Source organism: Chiloscyllium plagiosum, chromosome 18, assembly GCF_004010195.1.
Source record: "Chiloscyllium plagiosum isolate BGI_BamShark_2017 chromosome 18, ASM401019v2, whole genome shotgun sequence".
Taxonomy (NCBI): Eukaryota; Metazoa; Chordata; class Chondrichthyes; order Orectolobiformes; family Hemiscylliidae; genus Chiloscyllium; species Chiloscyllium plagiosum.
The window spans coordinates 27,534,621-27,556,744 of NC_057727.1; the positions used below are offsets into that span (position 1 = coordinate 27,534,621).

Sequence of the window (22,124 nt, forward strand, 5' to 3'; positions counted from 1 at the left end):
TTCTCTACTTTTTGTCATTTATATAAATGATTTGGATGTGAGCGTAACAGGGATAGTTAGTAAGTTTGCAGATGACACCAAAATTGGAAGTGTAGTGTACTGCAAGGAAGATTGCCTCAGATTACAACAGAATCTTGACCAGATGGGCCAATGGGCTGGGTAGTGGCAGATGGAGTTTAATTCAGATAAATGCAAGGTGCTGCATTTTGGGAAAGCAAATCTTAGCACAACTCATACACTTAATTGTAAGATCCTAGGGAGTGTTGCTGAATAAAGAGACCTTGGAGTGCAGGTTCATAGCTCCTTGAAAGTGGAGTCGCAGGTAGATAGGATAGTGAAGGTGGTGTTAGGTATGATTTCCTTTAATGGTCAGAGTATTGAGTACAGGCGTTGGGAGGTCATGTTGCGGCTGTACAGGACATTGGTTAGGCCACTGCTGGAATATTGCGTGCAATTCTGGTCTCCTTCCTATCGGAAAGATGTTGTGAAACTTGAAAGGGTTCAGAAAAGATTTACAAGGATGTTGCCAGGGTTGGAGGATTTGAGCTATAGGGAGAGGCTGAATAGGCTGGGGCTGTTTTCCCTGGAGTGTCGGAGGCTGAGAAGTAACCTTATAGAGGTTTACAAAATTATGAAGGTCATGGATAGGATAAATGGACAAAATCTTTTCCCTGGGGTCAGGGAGTTCAGAACTAGCCGGCATAAGTTTAGGGTGAGAGGAGAAAGATATAAAAGAGACCTAAGGGACAACGTTTTCACGCAGAGGGTGATACGTGTGTAGAATGAGCTGCCCAAGGAAGTGGTGGAGGCTGGTACGATTGCAACTTTTAAAAGGCATTTGAATTGGTTTATGAATAGGAAGGGTTTGGAGGGATATGGGCCGGGTGCTGGCAGGTGGGACTAGATTGGGTTGGGATATCGGGTCGGGATATCGGGTCGTCATGGACGGATTGGACCGAAGGGTCTGTTTCCATGCTGTAAATCTCTGTGACTCTAAAATGGGCAGTTTGGTGGTTTAATCAAATTTTCACATTTTTGAGGGATTGGGAATGGTGGCACTTGATTTTTAGTACACTGACCCAGTGAATTGCGACAATAGTTCCTAGTGGCGTACCGCAAGGGTCGGTGTTGGGTCCACTGTTGTTCATCATTTTTATAAATGACCTGGATGAGGGCTTAGAAGGGTGGGTTAGTAAATTTGAGGACGACACAAAGGCCGGTGAAGTTGTGGATAGTGACAAAGGATGTAGTAGGTTGCAGAGAGACATAGATAGGATGCAGAGCTGGGCTGAGAGGTGGCAAATGGACTTTAATGTGGACAAGTGTGAGGTGATACACTTTGGACAGAGTAATCGGAATGCAAAATACAGGGCTAATGGTAAGATTCTTGGGAGTGCAGATGAGCAGAGAGATCTCGGTGTCCATGTACACAGATCCCTGAAAGTTGCCAGCCAGATTGACAGGGTTGTTAAGAAGGCATACAGTGTTTTGGCTTTTATTAATAGAGGGATTGAGTTCCGGAACCAGGAGGTTATGCTGCAACTGTACAAAACTTGGGCCACACTTGGAGTTTTGTGTACAGTTCTGGTCACCGCATTATAAGAAGGATGTGGAAGCTTTGTAGGTATAAGACAGATGTCAGAGGTAGTTTCTTTACTCAGAGTAGTAAGGGTATGGAATGCTTTGCCTGCAACGGTAATAGATTTGCCAAGTTTAACTGCATTTAAGTCATCATTGGACAGGCACATGGACGTACATGGAATAGTGTAGGTGGGATGGGCTTCAGATTAGTATGACAGGGCGGCGCAACATCAAGGGCTGAAGGGCCTGTACTGCGCTGTTATGTTCTATGTAACACTCTCAGAGCTGTTGATAAGAGAGTTCAGGCATTTTGACACTGACAGTGAAGAAATGACAATACAGTCTCAATCAGGATAATGTGTAGCTCAGAAGGGAACTTGCTGGTGGTGGTCCCAAACATCTTCAGCATTTGTAGAAGTAATGGTGCCATGGAAGGAGTCTTAGTGAATGGCTGCATTCAACCTTGAAGATGGTACACACTGTCACTGTGCATTGGCAGTATAGGGAATTAATTTTTGAGGTAGTAGACAGCATGCCAATCAAGTAGATTGCTGCGTACTGGATGGTATTGAGCTTTTCAAATATAGCTAAAGTTGCATTCATCCAGATAAGCAGATCATATTCAAGCACACTTGTTACTTGGCCTGGGGATAGTAAAAAGTTCTGAGGAGACAAGAAGAGAGTTAATCGGCACAGAATTCCTAACACCCAATCTGCTTTAGTAGCCATGGAATTTATATGGCTTGTCCAAATCAGCTTCTGATCAATAGTACACCTCATATGTTGATGAAATGGAGATTCAGCAATGGTAATGTCATTACATATCATATATTTCAACATGATCTGAACTTAAGGGTCTTCTGCCTTGAAGTTACAAGAATGCTAAGATCATGTTTTATCTGAAATTCATGCTACCTGCAAATATGTCAAGAATGGACATTATGTACAAAATTAAGAATCAATGTGTACTAGCCAGCATCTTTTAAAAAGAACCACACAAATATAACAGGCTTTTAAACTCTTCCAATACAGATAAAAAGCTAAAAGGGAGTTTTATTGATTTTACTTGTGATAATATGTTAACTTTAAAATTTAAGTTACATAAATTCATTGATTGGTCGTTCAAAATTTAAACAGCAAAAAATTAGAGTTGCCCACTGATCACTTGTGTAGTAGGTTTCTGAAATAACTGCAATTACAAAAGAGACTGAGCACTTACTTTTGATCAAGTATCGAATAGTTGTGATGTGAAACGTGATTTACATAACAAAGAATATTAATTATTGTGTAAGTGCTTGGGTTTCCGGTTAAGTTAATAATTGGTATATTTTCTGTGTCGGAATCAATAATTAACTTGTAAGTATTTCGATAAACACAGTGATTTCTTTTAGAAGTAGTTTATGAAGCCCAACTTTAGAGCGAATGGGTTTTGTGCAGTATTAATCAACTTTTGTTTATTCAGATTGTTTTGTGACCCAGCAAAGAAATAATGGGGCCTCCAAGTTTGTTGAAGAATTGTGGAACTTATTTTTAAGCTGAAGAAAAAGTCCATAGCTGAGAGGGGGAGACTTTCAGTTTCACTTTTGACTTTGAATGGGCTAGTTTTATGAAGTTCTTGTAATAGGATACCTGTGGAGGCTAGTGTTCCTGAGATGAAAGGCTGTATAGTGAACTAAGTTACCTTAAAGAGAGAAGCTAGTGCTGTTGACAGCCCATGAATGTTGGGATAAAAGCCTGAAGAGGCTACCTAAAGGAACATATATTTAAACAGGTATAGAACAGCTCCAGAAATAAGCTATCACAGCTATCCTAGGGAAGCATCCTCCCTGCCAAAACATTGAAGGACAAATGACTAAAACGGATCAAGATGTTAAGCACAAGGAGTCTGGTGAAGTATCGTGCAAGTGGTGCTTTCGGTACAGAAATGGGAGTGTTTTGGTTACTGTACAAATACTGTTTAGCTTCTTTTCAATTCTTAAAGGAGTCTTAGGAGTCCTGAATATAAAGGAAACCTAACCAGAGCAAAACTGTAATCAATGGGTATCAAAGCAAACTCTCTGTTGGTTGGAGTAATACCTGGCACATAGGAAAGTGTTTGGAGGTCAGTGATCTCAACTCTAGGACATCAATGCTGGAGTCCCTCAGAGTAATGTCCTCAGCCCAAACATCTTCAGCTGCTTCATCAATGAACTTCTCTCCACCATAAGGTCAGAAGTGGAAGTGTTCGCCAATGATTGCACAATGTTCAGCACTATTCATGACTCCAAAGATACTGAAGCAGTCCATTTTCAAATGAAACAAGATCTGGTCAATATGCAAGCTTGGATTGACAAGTGGCATTCATGCCACATAAATGCGCAGCAAAGACCATTTAACCACTGCCCCTCAACATTTAATGGTATTACCATCATTGAATCCCTTAGAGTTACCATTGACCAGAAACTGGACTTGCCACATAAATACAGGGGCTACAAGAGCAGGTCAGAGGTTCGGAATACTGTGATAATTTACTCACCTCCTGAACCCCGAAAGCCTGTCCCCCATCTACAAGGCAGATGCCTGGAATGTAATGGAATACTCTACTTGTCTAGTTAAGTGCAACTCCAACAACACTAAAGTAGTTTGACATTGTCCAGGACAAGGCAGCGCATGCAATCCTTCCACCACCGCTCAGGGCAGTAGTGTGTACAAGAAACAATGCAGAAATTCACTGAAGATCCTTAGACAGCAACTTCCAAACCCAAGATCTTTTCCATCTAGAAAAAGAAGGGCAGCAGACACATAGGAACACTACACCCTGCAAGTTCCCCTCCAAGTCACTCAGCATTCTGACTTGGAAATATATTGCCATTCCTTCACTGGAGCTGGGTCAAAATCCTGAAACTCCCTAAGGGCATTGTGTGCCAAATTACATCATGTGGACTGCAGCAGTTCAAGGCGGCAGTTTACCACCACCTTCTCAAGTGCAACTAGGCTCAGCAAATAAAATTGCTGGCCAACCAGCAACACCCACGACCCACGAGTGAATAAAAGAATGGATTATACTTTGAGCATCTTTAAAATTATTGAATTTATATTATAAGCAGATGAAATAATCCAAACTATTTCACCATTTCTTTTGTAATAAACTTCTGTTTTATTGTTAAAGCAAAATTTACAGCATTGCATACTTACGTTTCAGTGAGAGACCACTTTGTTGAAATCAAACTCAAATCTAAGTGCGTTCATCAAACCAGATTTTTGTCAGTGATCTGATTTAGAATCATAGAATTCCTACATTGTGGAAGTAGGCCATTTGGCTAGAGTCCACACCAATCTCAGAAGAGCATCCTGCCCAGACCCACTCCCCGAACTTATCCCTGTAACCCTCCATTTCCCATGGCTTACACACCTAGCCTGCACAAGTCTGCAAAACTATGGACAATTTACCATGGCTAATTCACCTAACCTGCACACCTTTGGACTGTGGGAGAAAACCAGAGTACCCAGAGGAAACCTATGCAGGCATAAGGGGAATATGAAAACTGCGCAGACAGTTACCCAAGGGTTGAACTGAACTCGAGTCGCTGATCCGGAAGCGCAGCAATGATAACCACTGAGCCAGCGTGCCACCCCTAACTTATCAGGTAACAACATTAGCTGAGATCATAAAAGGTAAATTATAAATAACTCAAATGTATTAATTGTGACATTATAAGTACTGTAGTCAGATTAAATGCTGCAGAGACAAATAACAAGATTTGTCTCTCCCCCGGCATTAGCATTAATTAAATGTTAGTTTATCTTATCTGGTAACAATCATTTCTCTCTATTGGGTTTATGCCCACTATGTATTGAGTGTACACTGGAAGTGCTGTCTTTTGATAAAGATGCTACACCAGGATTCTATGCACTGCTCAGGTGTGTGTAAAAGATTCTATAGCATCATTCTATGACTAGCAGGGAACTTTGCTCCTTCAGCTATTATCACCACCAAAAGTTATTATGGGGATTTTGCTATCAGTGGTGATTAAATATTTCTCATAGTTCATTATGCTCCCAGCAATTCAGACTTTACATGGATTTCAGCGAGAAAAAAATAACTATGGTCATCAGGATATAGCAAAGCACATTCTCGAGGGCAACTCGAATCTGAAAATGTAGTAAGCAAAAGCATATCTCTTTAACCACCCAAAGTGAAGATCCTCTAGAAACAGGTACAGTCTAATAAAGAAATGTAAATCAACTTTTAAAAAAAGTCAAATGAAAGAGGATAACTAATATAGAAATGAAAGTCTGTCTTTATAAAATTGCCAATAATTAATACATGAAGTACTGAGATAACAAAATATTTAAAGTTTAATATTTAGTGCCGGAGAGGCTTGACAGTAATTAAAATTTAAGATACCATTAAAAATTCATTTGCACTTGATTAGATAATTTTTCCTGGCATTTTTGGTGAATAAGTGCATATATACCAAGGGTCAAAATAATATTTTTCCACAAGGACATTAGGCCTTTAAGATGATCCATCATTACAAGTTGATACAAAAGGTGAAGTCACATGGCATCCACAGTACACTGGTAAGATGGATACAGAACTGGCTTAGTCATAGAAGACAGAGGAGAGATGGAAGAGTGTTTCTCAGATTGAGATCTCCAACTATTGGTATTCTGCAGAAATCAGTACTGTTGTTTGTAACATATATAAGTGATTTGGGGGAGAATGTAGGTGGCCTAATTAGTAAGTTTGTGATGACACAAAGATTGGGTGAGCTGCAGATAGTGTGCAAGATTACCAGAAGATACAGCAGGATATAGATAGGCTAGAGATTTGGGTGCAGAAATGGCAGATGGAGTTTAATCTGCACAAATATGAGGTGATGCACATTGGAATATCTAATGCAGGAGGAAAGCATACAGTAAATGGCAGAACTCTTAATAGCATCAACATAAAGGGTGATCACAGGGGTACAGGTCCAATCCACTCAAACTGGCAACCTAAGTGGAAACGGTGGTCAAGGAGGCATGGCATGCTTGCCTTCATCAATCAGGGCACCAAGTATAAAAATTGGCAAATCATGTTGCAGCTACCAATAACTTTAATTTGGCCACCTTTGGAATATTGTACAGAGTGATGGTTACCGCACTACCAGAAAGATGTGGAAGATTTGGAGAGGGTAAAGAAATAATTTACCAGGATGTTGCCTGGTTTGGGGGTATAAGCAATGAAGAAAGATTGGAAAAACTTGGACTGTTTTCACTTGAACATCAAAGGATGATGGGTGAACTGATAGAAGTTTACAAAGTGATGAGAGATATAAATAGAATCGATAGTCAGAGTCTTTTTCCTGACGTAGATATGTCAATTACTAGTGGAAATAGGTTTAAGGTAAAAGGAAGGAAGACCAAAGGATATGGAAGAGGCAAGCTTTTTTTTTTAACAGAAGATGGCAGACAACTGAGGCAGATACCATCGCAAATCTGACAGATGTATGAATAGATAAGGAACAGAAGAATGTGGACAACATAGAGGCAAAGGAGTTTTAGTTCAGAAAGGCATCATGTGTCGGCTTAGTCTTGGTGGGCTGAAGGGCCGGTTCCTGTGCTGTACTCTTTATATTTGTTCTGGGGCTTTGTTCATTCCCACTAACTCTGTAATTGGGTGTTGCAGTCACAGTTGCATTACAAATGGGTTTGTGGACTCTCAAAGCAGAAGTATTCAATAATATCCTTAATAACCATCCTTGCTCCAGTAAACAAATTCACAACACGCAAAGAAAGCATTAATATCAACACACTATAGTATTTAAATTGGCATAAGAATATAAACACATTTTAGCAACAATACTTCAAACAATAAAACTGACAGCAATACACAAAAAGCCATAACTGTCAATGCACTTTATACAGACAGGGGAGGTCACTGCTAAACTGTTGCATATTTGTTCCTTGTCACTGTTCAGTATTAAATTATCCAATTGAAGTTCATCATGATAGTAACTTTCACAGAATATACGATTCCTTTGTTGAAAGAGTCGAAATTGCTCTCTCTTTTGTAGTCAGTCAACAGCTCTCTTTTGCTGCTCCTCTCCTTGACCCCATCCCCTCTTCCTCCATGCACCTTACAACTCCATCCCTCTTCCAATCTTTTCTTCTCCTGTGTAGACTCACTTTGCCCCAGCCTCATTGGTTTCACTTCCACCCATCCTCATTTCTGCTACTTCAGATCTGAGTGAAGAGACCTGGAGAGAGAGAGAGGGGATCTACAAAGACATTTAACTGAAACATTGCACCTCAATGCTTAGATTGAGAAGAAAACTTGCCTGTTTGTCCAGTCAATGCTTGCAGTTACATTTATTGCTTAGAAATTCTGAATACAAGCAGTTTAGCAGAGATTCAGGCCCATTTAGAAGTTTTATTTTTAACTTTTATTGCAGACACTCCCCACCTCAACATTGCCTGTCCCTCCACCTATTCATGTGCCATCTGCAAACTTAGCAACAATACCCTCAGTTCCTTTGCCCAGGTCATTAGTGTACAAGGTGAATTGTTGTGATCCTAACATTGACACCGGCTGCTATCTGAAAAAGACCCCTTTATCCCCACTCTGTCTTCTGCCAGTCAGCCAATCCTGTATTCATGCCAGCACCTTGATCCTAACACCATGAGCACTTATCTTATTCAGTAGTCTCCTGCATGGCACCTTGTCAAAGGCCTTCTGACTATCCAAATAGATCCACTGGCTCTCTTATGCCTAATTTGCTTATTACCTCCTCAGAGTTCTAACAGGTTTGGTAGGCATCCCCTCCCCTTGATGAAGCCAAGCTGACTCAGCCTTGGTTTTACCATGCACTTCAAAGTATTCTACAATCTCTCCTTTAATAATGGACTCTAAAATCTTAACAATGACAGAGGTTAGACTAATCGATCTGTCATTTCCCATCTTCCGCCTCCCTCTATTCTTAAGCAGGAGTGTTACGTTACTCATATTCCAACCCTCTGGAACCCTCCCTGACTCCAGTGATACCTAAAAAATCACTCCTAATGCTCCCACAATCTGCTCAGCTACCTCCTTCAGAACTCTTGGGTGTGGTCCATGTGGGGTGGATGATTTATCCACCTTCAGATATTTCAACTTTCCCAGCACCTTCTCCCGAGTGATGCCCATGACACTCATTGCTGCCCTAAATCTCTTGAAGTTCTTGTTGGCACCTTTCACCAAGGAGACTGATGCAAAGTACCTATTCAGTTCCTCTACAATTTCTTTATTCCCTATTTCAGCTTCTCCAGACTCATTTTCCAGCAGTCCAGTGTCTACCCTTGCCTCACTCTTACCATTGATATATCTAAACAAATTACTAGCCAGATTATTAGCAATATTACCTCTCCCCCCTTACTGTATTTTTAGATAGTCTCTGCTCATTTTTAAGACTTTCTAATTCTGTAACTTCCCAGTAATGTTCATCACATCATATGTTTCTTTTTTTGCTGTTACACTGTCTGAGCTCCCTGGTTGCCTCATCCTTTGAATATGCTGTTTCTTCCTCGAGATGAATTTCTGCTGTGCCTTCCAAATTACCCTCAGAAACCCGTGCCATTGCCGCTCCATTGTCTTCCCTGCCCGGCTCCCTTTTCAATCAAATCTGTCCAGCTCCTCCCTCATGTCTTTTATATTACCTTTACTCAGCTACAATAACATTACATCTGATTTAAATTTCTTCTCTCAAACTGCAGTGTGAATTCTATCATATTGGTGCCATTGCCCCCTAGAGATTCCTTCACCTTTAGCTCTCTAAGTCTGCCTCATTTCACATGACCAGATTGAGAATTGCCTGTTCCCTAGTGGGCTCTACCATAAATTGCTCCAAAAAAAAAAAAAATCTCCTTTTCTTGAGATCTACTACCAACTTAATTTTCCTCCTAACTCATTTCCCATTTCTTGAATATGGCTAGGAGGCCTGTACATAACTGTCATCAGTCCTTTTTCTTTTGAAATTCTTCAACTCTAACCACATAGATTCTACTCCTTTTGAAAGTATAATCACTTCTTACTATCAATTTCATTTCATAATAACAAGGCAACCCTACTTCATCTGCCCATCTGCCCGTCATTTTGAGTATCCTTAGATATTTACTGCCAGCCTCGATTCCCTTCTAACCCTGTCTATGCAATAGCCACAACATTGTACACGTCAATTTCAAATCAACATGACAAGCTTGTTTACCTTTCTTTGAATACTGTATGCATTTAAGTACACCACACTCAATCCTGCTGAGTCCACCCCTATTCATTGTTGCCCCCAGATCTGCCATGCCTGAAGTTAGATTCCTGAGCATTTTCATATACTCTGTCCTATTTGCTCTGGAAATTTGAATAGCCTCTCCTGTGCCCTCCTCCCATCCTTTAACGTTTTCCATAAGGCAAGCCAGCCTTTGGGACTCTTGATCCTGGTCACAGAAATAATGTTGAATCCCCTGACTATACTATACCCAATTATAACTACATTTCTTTTTTTCTCCTCGTCGTGAATGGCCCTTGTGCCACGGTGCTATGACCTTACTCACCCCATTTTAAGTGTTAGTATTTTAAACACAATTGATAAGTAGAAATGACAGTGCGTCAAGTTTCAGTGAATTTTCTCTGGATCATCACCAAACTGTTAAGACTGCTGGAACTTCATTGCATTTCACTGGACCCACTCTGAAGGAGGGTCACTGGCCTCAAAACAAACTCTGCGTTCTCTTCACAAATGCCACCACAGCTGAGCGTGCGGTAGATAGATGGAGGTGGGGTAACGATGATAGGTCGGACAGAAGGTTGGAGCAGATAGGTGGGAAGGAAGATGGACAGGTAGGACAGATCATGAGGGCAGTGCCAAGTTGGAAAGTTAGAGGATGCCAAGGACTTGCATGTCCTTGGCCGAGTGCCTCCACACCCTAACCACCCAACGCCAGGAGGAAGAACACCTCATCTTCTGCCTTGGGACCTCTATACACATGGCATCAATGTGAACTTCACTAGCTTCCTCATTTCCCTTCCCTCACCATATCCCACTTCCAACCTTCCAACTTGGCACCAACCTCATGACATGTCCATCTTCCTTCCTGCCTATCGACTCCTCCTCTCCGATCTATCACCATTACCCCCGCTTCCATCTAACTATCGCACTCTCAGCTACCTTCCCACCCCCTCCCCAATTTATATCTCCAGAAAATAGTTTGTGAAGCATTGCCATGGACATTTGCATCTCACTCACATGTACATAATCCTGAAAGATCATATCCTATATGTCAGCAATGACTTAATTCTGTATTATATTCACTATTCACACTGAATGCAGAAATACGTGGTTAGTTTGGTACTCTGACATAAATGCACACTGATGTTAATAGAAGGTTAACACATCACTACCTTCCCAAGAGCAATTGGCAACGGCGAAGAGGATGACCTTGGTAATAATACCACTGCTTGCTCAGTCTCTCGTCCCTCATTTGGTGGCTATTTTTCCTCCTAAGCTGGCACCTTTTGGTTGCACACTGCCTGGGAAGGCAAACTGCCTCCCAAGGGAATAGGAACTCAAGGCTCAGGGGTTCAGAGGAGAAAGTAAGGTCTGCAGATGCACTCTTCCACTTTGATCATGTAGGTGTTCTAAGCACGCTCAGCTCGAAGCAGTGCAAAGTCAGGATGTGGCTGAAACCATGGCTGGCTGGATTCTCCTCTTAGGTCCAGTGCCAAAGCTAAAAGCAACGCAACATTGCTGCAGTTGGGTCAGCAAAGACTTTAACCTTTGCTAAAAGGATCTCTAATTGGCTAAGAAAAGGTAACCCATCCTGTGACAATGACTCCCACAGTGACAAATTCCTCATCCTTATTATTTAAAGGTAGTATATAAATACAATACATGGATGCTCAATGGCAAAAGAGCAACTGGATCAGCTACATGGTATTCTTCACCTGCTGGGGAAAAAGAATACCTTCGCACCAACAGTCTCTTCACCTTGTCCGTGAAAACATTCAAAAGCCTGACAGAGATCTTTATGCTTGAATGGCCAGGTGGAATTGACCTTTAATGCCCATCTTTGTCCACAAAGATGATCAATTCTAGGGAACTGTTTCAGACAGTAAGACTCCCACTGGTCAAATATTAAAAGAGTTAGGTATGGCAAGCCCATAGAGACCTTACTGTGAAAACCTCAGATGCAAAAGACAGTCACGTAAGTGCAGATTTTCACTGCTCCTGAGCTGGGTTAGGTCTGTGTTCAAAATTTCAGAATTGAAATGTCAGCCTTTGTCCAGTGTGTGAGGGCACAGTAGAGAATCTTTTTGATGATCCATAAGAAAGCACCCTACCAAAGCTTTCATCCTCAATCCTAATCCCCTACTGAGCCTACAGTCAAACAAGCATTGTTTTCCAAATTCAGATATTGAACCAACAGTACAATTAATTAACAGCGAGGACAGGTAGAACAGTCAACAATGCTGTGCTTAGAGTTTAAAATAAACTTTGTAATGGAAAAAATAATAGAAAGTAGAGATTGGCATTGCAGTAAACGATTAAAGTTCAGGATCTGAGGTCATCCATTTATTCTTTAAATCATCTGGCAGACTAGTGGCTACATTTTGACTTAGGGTATTCTTAACAAACAGGATATCCCTGTGAAATAGGCAATATTCCCAACTAGATGACAACATCCAGACAATACCAATCAGTAGGAACTTTACTAATGTAGTCACCATTACATCATGCACTCTCAATTCATGGTATATTTCAGGGAAATGTTCAGGTTGTTTTGCTTGTAGATCATGAAGCAGATTTGAATGCAAGTTATAAATTTGGGGTTGTGAAAGAGAGTAAGAGCTCATGGGCTGATCTTAGTTGTGAGATTTTAGTTCAAGAAAATAAGAAATATCAGGAGTAGGCCGCAAGTCCTTCAAAGTTACCTCAGCATCTAATACAGAACTAGCTGATATTCAGTGTCATTATCTCCATTTTCCTGTTCACTCCCATTACCTGTTAAATTGTTGAAACTAAAAACATTTTCTATTTCAACTTAAATTTAATTGACCATAGAATACCCACAATCCCCTGAGAATTCCAAAGAGACACAGTAATTGGAGTGAAGATATTTCTCCTCAGCCCAGTCCTCATTTTGAGATCGGTGAATCTCAATGTCTACTGTACAAGCTCTTTGAGATCAACTCTCATTTTCTGAATTCCAGAGAGTACAGGCCCATTGACTGACTCTCTTCAATAGTCAAACCTCTCATCCCAGGAATAAATCTACTAAACCTTCTCTGTACTACATACCTGCAATGTAAATATATCCTTCTCTAAATCTTGAGGTCAAAACTGCAGAAAGTACATGAGTGCCATCTCATCAAAGCTCTACATCCCCACAACAAAACTTGTTTCTTATACTTGAATCCCTTTGCAATGAAGAAGATGAACATGCCACTTGTTTATCCAATTCATAACTGTACAAGGAAGACAAAACAATGTTCCCTCTAAGCTGTGCAGTCACAGGGAGGTTTGCACATATCAATGTGCTAACAAATGGCTTCTGTTTTCCAAAAGCTACTGCTGTGCACAGAGGTCTACACAGCAGCAAATGAAATTACAGGGAATATTGTACACCAAATTTTTCTAGCCATCAACATCAAGAAAAACACCATTCAAAAAATACTTAGCAGAGATTATTCATTTAATTCATATCAGTTACTGCTTGATTTGAAACTAAAGTATTGCACTTTGGTCTTAAACTGGGATTTTGATTCTGCATCAAATTACCAAAATATTTATCAGTATAATCAATTTTGAGTGCATTAGCAACACTGGAATAAGCGCCCTTTTTTTTTAAAACGACATTCTTCAAAATTTACACGCTAGGCTAATCTTTTAAAATTTGATACCAGCTTAAACAAATGGAGATTTTATTTTATCATTCACATTAAGAATCTGAATAATTATAATATGTAAGCAATCAGTCTTTCAGATTCTTTCAATACCATCTTTCACTCAAGTACAAAAAAACTGGGAGAATACCTCTTCAAAATTGCCATTACAAGTTAGCTTGCAATTTTTCTACCAGTCACAAATTCAAGTAACATTAAGTTTGAAAATTTAATTCTATCTGAACTTTAAGCAATCTACTGGAATTTATTATACAAAATAAACAATACATTTATGCAGTGACAATTTAGAAAATCAAATTTTTAAAATTCAACAGCAAACCAACTTCCAAAAACAAATCAGAAAGTAAACAAGACTTACAGTAATATCAGTGGATCCAGTCTCTAGAGTTGTTGAAGCCAAAATGGAGTCTCCCATTACAGGTAATACTGGTGCTTTCACTTCCTGGTACAGAACTTCTCTAAGAACAACTTGATTAGAAGTTTCTTCAGGCAACTCTGCAGGCAAAGAGTGCAAACTTGGTGGTGACCCCATAATAGGGACTTGGGTTATTGGTAACACAGAATGGATAGGTGCATCTATATTCTTTACATCGTGAACAGAAACAGCCACAGAAAGTGCAGCATTTAGGACTTCACCAAGGGGCTCAGCATAAAGTTCTTCAGTGCAACCCACCTCTCCCAGAGCAGCAGTTTCAGAACACTCTGCAGCAGGATGTGCAGGGAGAATTCCACCAGGTTCTTGATATAATAAAGTGCGTAATTTTTCATCCAGCGTCTTTATTGTACTATCTACAAATTCAATTTTACGTGGTCCTTCACTGTCTGATTCAACCACAACAGAAAGTTGTTGCTGACTGCTAATAATACCAGTCAAAGTAATTGACTGAGACGGCACTTGTGCTGCATATTGCTGGTTAACACCTGGAACTACTTGTGCTGGACTCTGGGGCTGAGAACCCATTGCTGTATTAATGACTGCTCCAGAAATGCAGACAGCTGATTGCATCTGGTTTGCAAAAGGTTGCTGTTTTACAACAGACTTTGGAGTAACGTCAGGAATGCAGGCTGGTAGTACAGACTGGTGCTCCGAGACCACACTACGAATTGGGCTAGGTTCAGAATATTGAGTAGGAAAATTATGCTCTGCTTGGATAGATATTGGTTGGATTGGAATAGGGTGAACATCTGGACAACATGACACATCTACAACCACAGGGGGGCTATAAACCAAATCCAATTGTTCTTCCTCTGACTGCAATGGAACCACAGATGCAGAACAAATTTCTAAATGCTCATGAACTGCAACTTGGCTTTGAAGTGAAATATCCGATCCATTGGAAACAGCAGTATATATGTGGTGACTGCTCTGTTGTGCTTCATTTAGGGTTTTATCCTCTGCTTGGATTGACAGCATAGAAATAAGGGGTGACATTGTTGCTGGTGCAGCTAAATTTGTTGGATGAGTAATATTAGACAGCATTGGTACCAAAGGTGGAGATACATTATGATGACCAGTGATACTATCATTTGTAGCAGATGCTATTGGTTCAACTTGCTCATCATCAATTCCTAGTTCTGCTTCTGAAATAGTGAATACAAAAGGTGTTAGTAATGAAGAATTTTTTTTTGCAAATTTAGAAACTAATTATAGACTTGTTTCACATCTATTCATTCAAGTTAAAATTAACTTACAGCAAATAATTAATATTTCAAGTAGCAAAACTAAATTACTATCAGAGCATTAATATGTATCAAATAGGATGTAAAATGTTGAATTATTTTATGGACTTGCACGTGAAACATTTCTATGCCACATTTGTGAAGAACATTCTTCTTTCATTTTTCTCATATTGATAAAATATCAACCTCTGTGCAATTGAAACTAAAACAATCTCCACAGTTATGAAAACTTAAATTATACCCAGAGTAGCAGCTGGCTGCGGCTGAGTTGAATGAATATCTGATGCAGATTCTGACAGGTCTGTTGCAGTATTTTCCACAACTGGACATACAATAAACCATCTTCGGCCCGTATGCAGGACTAATAAAGATTAAACAGTTTATTAGAATTTGCTTGTTCATCACCTTAACATATCACATTATCAAAATATCACTATTTGCTTAATGTTTCAGCTCTTATTTTGTAGATCCTCTCTCACCTCAGAGAAATATGCTATTTGCTACATTACCTGAGTTACCTGAAACAACTTAATATTCTGATGGAGGAATTTTTCTACTATTCATTAATTGAATGTGGGTGCCACTGGCTGGGTCATCAATTATTGACCACCACCCAATACTCAAGAAAGTGATAAGCTGCAAAATGTTGTATTATGACAATGGAATGCTATGCCATTCACTATACAGTGCCTGTTCTAACTTTTTTTTTAAACGAAATATTCCAGTCAATTTCATCAGAAGTCTCCAATTCAAATGGACTGTTGAATAAACATCTCAGGAAAAATTCAATTTCCACGCAATTCCTTTATGGTATGCTAAACTGGAGACTCCACAGGGTCTCCATACATAACTCCTAACCCCTCTGGAATAACTATGTCCAGCAAAGAAAACATTCTGTTGTAACCAAAGCCACCTCTCTTTGCCCCTCTTTTCACTTCTCGACAGTCAACATTGGTGTTTCTCTAGGTTCTATCCTTGGCACTTCAACTTTATCTGCATGCTGACAATTGGAGACATCATCCAAAATCATAGCAAAGATTTCAATCTGTACAATGATGACATCCAACTCTACTTCTCCTCTTCTCTTTAAAATTGACAGTTTGCCTGATATCCAGTATAAATGAGCGGGAATTGTCTAAAATTAAATTGTGGAAAAGCAGAAGTCATCAACTTTCGTCCCAGTCACAAAGTTGTTTCTTCACCCCTCCATCGTGACTGTATCAGGCCGGTTATAATCTTGGTGCTATATTTGACATCCATGAGCTTCCAACCATACATCTACACCATTGCAAAGATCACCTAGTCCTACATTGCTGGACTTCAATCTTGCCTCGGCTTACTGGCTTCTGAAACAATCAACTTTGGTTCTGTTATTTCTGGCCTTATTTCAGTACCCACCCAGAATATCCCTGACAACAATTGTTGCAACCAAGGTTATTCAAAATTTGCTGTCCATACTATCTTGCACCAAGTCCCATTTACCCATCCTCATCACATGTGCTCTCCAATACCAGTTTCTTGTCCAGCCTCAATCTTGGTATTTTCATTTGCGTTTTTCAATTCCTTCATGGCCTTGTTTCACCTTTGATTAGATTAGATTAGATTCCCTACAGTGTGGAAACAGCCCCTTCGGCCCAACAAGTCCATGCCGACTCTCTGAAGAGTAACCTACCATTTCCCTCTGACTAATGCACCTAACACTATGGGCAATTTAGCATGGCCAATTCACCTGACCTGCACATCTTTGTGACTGTGAGGAAACTGGAGCACCTGGAGGAAACACAGACAAGGGGAGAATTTGCAAACTTCACACAGACAGTCGCCTGAGGCTAGAATTGAACCTGGTACCCTGGTGCTGAGAGGCAGCAGTGCTAACCACTGAACCACCGTGCCGCCCCTTTGCATTGTCCTTTAGCCTTACAAATTTACTAGATTGTAGCAATCCGCAAATTGTAACCAATTGAGTATTCCTGATTTTAATCATTTGCTGACCTTGCCTTCAGCAATTTATGTCCCAGCCTCTGGAATTCACTCCTTTCATCCCTCCGCCTCCTTTATTTGCTTTAAGTCATTCCTTATAAAGTCTTGGTAAAGTTTTTGTCACCTGGCTTAATACCTCTTCAATCAATCAATGTGAAATTTTGTGACTTTATGCTCCTGTGAAGCACCTCAGGATGACTGCATTTTTTTTGTGCCTTTTAACACAATCTGTTCATCTTGCTATTGTTGCCTAATCATGGAACACTTCAGAACCATACTGACTGTACTCAAAAAGTGAATGGTTCTGTAAAAGGATTTATTGAAATCAATTTTTAGGCAAAAATGTAGGGAGTCAATTTGTACACAAGTAATCTGTTCAGGAGACTGAAATTCATGCAAGGTCTTAGAAACGACCAATAGTGACTATACATCAGTAGCTGTTGGATCTGTAATTAGATTAGATTACTTACTGTGTGGAAACAGGCCCTTCAGCTCAACAAGTCCACACCGACCCTCCAAACAGCAACCCACCCAGACCCATTCCCCTACATTTACCTCTTCACCTAACACTACAGGTAATTCACCTAATCTGCACTTCTTTGGACTGTGGGAGGAAACCGGAGCAGCCGGAGGAAACCCACGCAGAGATGGGGAGAATGTGCAAACTCCACACAGACAGTTGCCCAAGGCGGGAATTGAACCCAGGTCTCTGGCGCTGAGAGGCAACAGTGCTAACCACTGTGCCGCCCACAGTTCTGTGCTTAGTGTAGAACTGCCCTTCCAGGACATTTATTTCAAACAGTTTACATGGAAAATACGCAATTGTGAAAAAGACTCAATAGACCATTCCCACCAAACTTTCTCTGAAAGTTAGGATAAAGTAGATGAAAATTAAGGATTTGTGCTCCGAAGGTCTGGGTCAAGTTAAAAAACAAGATATTACTCAAGTACAGGGCTTAACATTCCTTACCATTCTGTTGAGATTGTAGAGATACTGGCATCTGCAGATGACAGAAAAAAATGGGACAATTAGATTGGAATACGACCATTCAAGCCTAGTCCACCATTTAATAAGGTCATGGAAGATTTGGCAGTGGTCTCAACCACATTTTGCTGTTTGTGACTTATATTCCTTGAACTTGTCTATCCAAAATTTATCTAACTCTGCTTTGAATAAATTCTGACTCAACCTGCACTGCTTTCATGTGAAGAACACAATGTAAGAACATTCCTTGCAGGGTGGCAGGGGCGGCGGCGTTCATTAATTTTTGCAAAGATGCAGTTCTGAATCTTGATTTTTTTTTAAGGGATTCCTTTAATATTTATAAGGAAGGTAAATCGACTTTTTTCCAGGAATGTTGTTGGTGATCCTTTTAGAATGCTGTTGATAGTGAAGGCGGCGCTTGGCATGCTTTCCTTTATTGGTTAGAGTATTGAGTTGGGAGTCATGTTGTGGCTGTACAGGACATTGGTTAGACCACTTTTGGAATATTGCGTGCAATTCTGGCCTCCTTCCTATCGGAAAGATGTTGTGAAACTTGAAAAGGTTCAGAAAAGATTTACAAGGATGTTGCCAGGGTTGGAGGATTTGAGCTATAGGGAGAGGCTGAACAGGCTGGGGCTGTTTTCCCTGGAGCATTGGAGACTGAGGGGTGACCTTACAGAGGTTTATAAAAAATCATGTGGGGCATGGATAGGATAAATAGACAAGGCCTTTTCCCTGGGGTGGGGGCATCGGTTTAGGGTGAGAGCGGAAAGAAAAATATCAAAGAGACCTAAGGGGCAACTTTTTCACGCAGAGGGTGGTACGTGTATGGAATGAGCTACCATACACTGAGGAAGTGGATAGTACAATTGCATCATTTAAAAGGCATCTGGATGGGTATATGAATAGGAAAGGTTTGGAGGAATATGGGCCGGGTGCTGGCAGGTGGGACTAGATTGGGATGGGATATCTGGTTGGCTTGGACACATGCTGTACATCTCTATGATTCTATGATAGTTTCAGAATGCTGCAAATTGCCTCAGCCGATGGTGATATCGGTCACAGCTGTCAAAGCAGGAGTAGAGTTTTCAGAGCAAGTTATTGCATTGGATTGCCTGAAGTTTCCTCAGTGAGCTGGAAGTTGTTAATTATAAGATTTATTTTCATTTTATAATTAGAAATATCAACCAAGGAAAATCTTCAAGAGCAAGCTGTATAATTATAACACTGTTGTTTTCATACAGCATGGCAAAGAAATGTGCTGAGTGGCACTTCAATTATTTGATGAGTTTACTAGTCAATCACCAGATATCCATTTACTAATCATATAGGCCAGAGAAGTCAAATGTTATGACTTAACTATTCATAGTTAAATGAGAAACCATGAGTATAACAAGTTAATACCTGACCCTCAATCTCAGACTTTCCAGCAACCTCTTGTATATTTGTACTATGAATGCAGCCACTTTCTCCATCTGTTTCTTCTGTGAGCATATCCTCTGCTTTGTCCATTATATCTTTCATCTGTTCAATGAAAATCTCCTTCTCCATTTCTAGTATAAAATCATTCTCTACCTAATAAATAAATTACAAAACACCTTTTAAGAAGTACTTATTTCATCAAAATGAAAAGACAGAATGTGTTCAATTATACTTAAATAATTGAAATCAAATGTTCATCGATTCTTTTAAAGTATAAAATTAAACTTACCATATAACTTGCTATTTCATCTGGAGCGTCACCATCCAAATCAAACCTAAAGGTGACCATTTTGTGATTGTGAGTTTCCAGTTGGCATTCAACCATCTTATCTCCCACATTTGACACCTGTAAGAAATTGAATATCAGTTATGCATTTAAGATAATGTAAGCTACCAACTGGCAGACCAGGCTTTTACACAAAACATTTTCAAATACTCACATTAAGAAGAGTCAGCTTTGGCTTACTGGCCTTTTCCTGACGTGACCGAGTACGTGTAGACCTCTTATGATGCTTTCGTGAACTTTTGTTCTCCTGTCTCCCGCTGGCATGAATTCCTTCATAACCATCACTCATCTCTTTGCCTGAAGCAGCATCAGAACATATACTGTTCGGAGAAAATGGATCACAATATTGTAATGCATTAAAGCCAAGTGCATAGCAGAAAAATAAATCTAATCCCAGATTTCACTATTCTTATCTTATTTATGAAAAACCCACTTATATTCTTCTTTAGAAGGGAAGTCAATATACTAGCCCATCACAATAACATAGATTAAGATACTGGCATCCTTCTGCAGGGAAACATGAAACATTTTCTGTTTTTTTTGTCAGACAGCTCTTTGATATACCAATAGGAATAACTATCACACTGAACACAATACTAGTGAGAACATCAGCCTGAAAACTGATGTGTAACTTTGCAAATGCAACTGGTTTTTTCAAGTATTGTTGAACAAATTGCATCCTTGGTTTTTCCAAGGATTATGGAATCATACAGCATGTAAACAGAGCCTTTGGTCAAACTCGCCCATGTCGACCAAGTTTCCCAAACTAAACGAGTCCCACATGCCTACATTTGGCCCATATCCTTCTACATCTTTGCTATTCATGTACCTGTGCAAATGTCTTAAATGACGTAATTGTACCCGGATCTATCACTTCCTCTGGCAGCTCATTCAATAAACAAACCACCCTATGCATGAAAAAGTTGCTAGTTAAATCCCTTTTAAATCTTTCCCCATCTCATCTTAAAATTCTGCCCTCGAGTGTTGAAGTCCCAGCTTATCCAACCTTTCCTTATAACTCAAATCCTTGGAAATATTTTCTGCACCCTCTCCAAATTAAAAATATCTTTCAGAGAGAAGGACACACAGAACTACACAGTACTCCAAAAGTGGACTCATCAGCATCCTTGACAACCACATGACATCTGAACTCCTCAACTCAGTGGTCTGAGCAATGAAGGCAACAATGCCAATCGGCTGCTTTATCACTCTTATCGACCCATGATACAACTTTCAATGAACTATGTACCTGAACCCTTAGGTGTCTCTGTTCCAGATCATCATTCAGGGCCCGAACATTAACTGTACAAGTCTTGCCCTTGTTAATCTTGCCAAAATGCAGCACCTCACATTTATTCAAATTAAACTCCATCTGCCACTCCTCAGCCCATGCTCAATTGATCAAGATCACTTTGTAATCTTAGATAACCTTCATCACTGCCTACCATCAATTTTGGTGGCATCCTCTAACTCACTTACCACACTTCCTAGATTTTCATCTAAATTGTTAATTGAAAGGTAATCAAGAGAATTTTCACCTTGTTCACATCCGATCTAAAACTGAAATAGCATAGAGTCATAGTGATGTACAGCATGGAAGCAGACCCTCCGGTCCAACCTGTCCATGTGAAACAGATATTCCAACCCAATCTAGTCCCACCATATCCCTCCAAACCCTTCCTATTCATATACCCATCCAAATGCCTCTTAAATGTTGCAATTGTACCAGCCTCCACCACAACCTCTGGCAGCTCATTCTATACACGTATCACCCTCTGCATGAAAAAGACATGGGCAAGTTGTCTCTTTTATATCTTTCCACCCTCACCCTAAACTTAAGCCCTCTAGTTCTGGACTCCCCAACCCCAGGGAAAAGACTTTGTCGATTTATCCTATCTATGCCCCTCATAATTTTGTAAACCTCCATAAGGTCACCCCTCAGCCTCTGACGCAAATCCTCCAACTCTGGCAACATCCTTGTAAATCTTTTCTGAACTCTTTCAAGTTTCACAACATCTTTCCGATAACAAGGAGACCAGAACTGCACGCAATATTCCAACAGTGGCCTAACCAATGTCCTGTACAGCCGCAACATTAACTCCCAACTCCTGTACTCAATACTCTGACCAGTAAAGGAAAGCGTACGAAACGCTGCCTTCACTATCCTATCTACCTGCGACTCCACTTTCAAGGAGCTATGAACCTGCACTCCAAGGTCTCTTTGTTCAGCAACA

General features: G+C 40.1%; 1 protein-coding gene across 4 annotated transcripts in view; it reads right to left on the reverse strand.

Annotated features, from left to right (window-relative positions):
* The window catches only part of wnk2 (WNK lysine deficient protein kinase 2), a 173,402-nt gene that overhangs the window by 47,665 nt on the left and 103,613 nt on the right, over window positions 1–22,124 (reverse strand). For all 4 annotated transcript variants that reach the window (XM_043708025.1, XM_043708024.1, XM_043708023.1 and 1 more), the window contains 6 exons: window positions 20,045–20,210; window positions 19,834–19,950; window positions 19,527–19,697; window positions 18,108–18,138; window positions 15,399–15,518; window positions 13,836–15,058 (listed from right to left, as the gene is read on the reverse strand). In XM_043708025.1, the coding sequence (XP_043563960.1) occupies window positions 13,836–15,058; window positions 15,399–15,518; window positions 18,108–18,138; window positions 19,527–19,697; window positions 19,834–19,950; window positions 20,045–20,210 (1,828 nt within the window). The remainder of the gene's footprint in view (window positions 1–13,835; window positions 15,059–15,398; window positions 15,519–18,107; window positions 18,139–19,526; window positions 19,698–19,833; window positions 19,951–20,044; window positions 20,211–22,124) is intronic.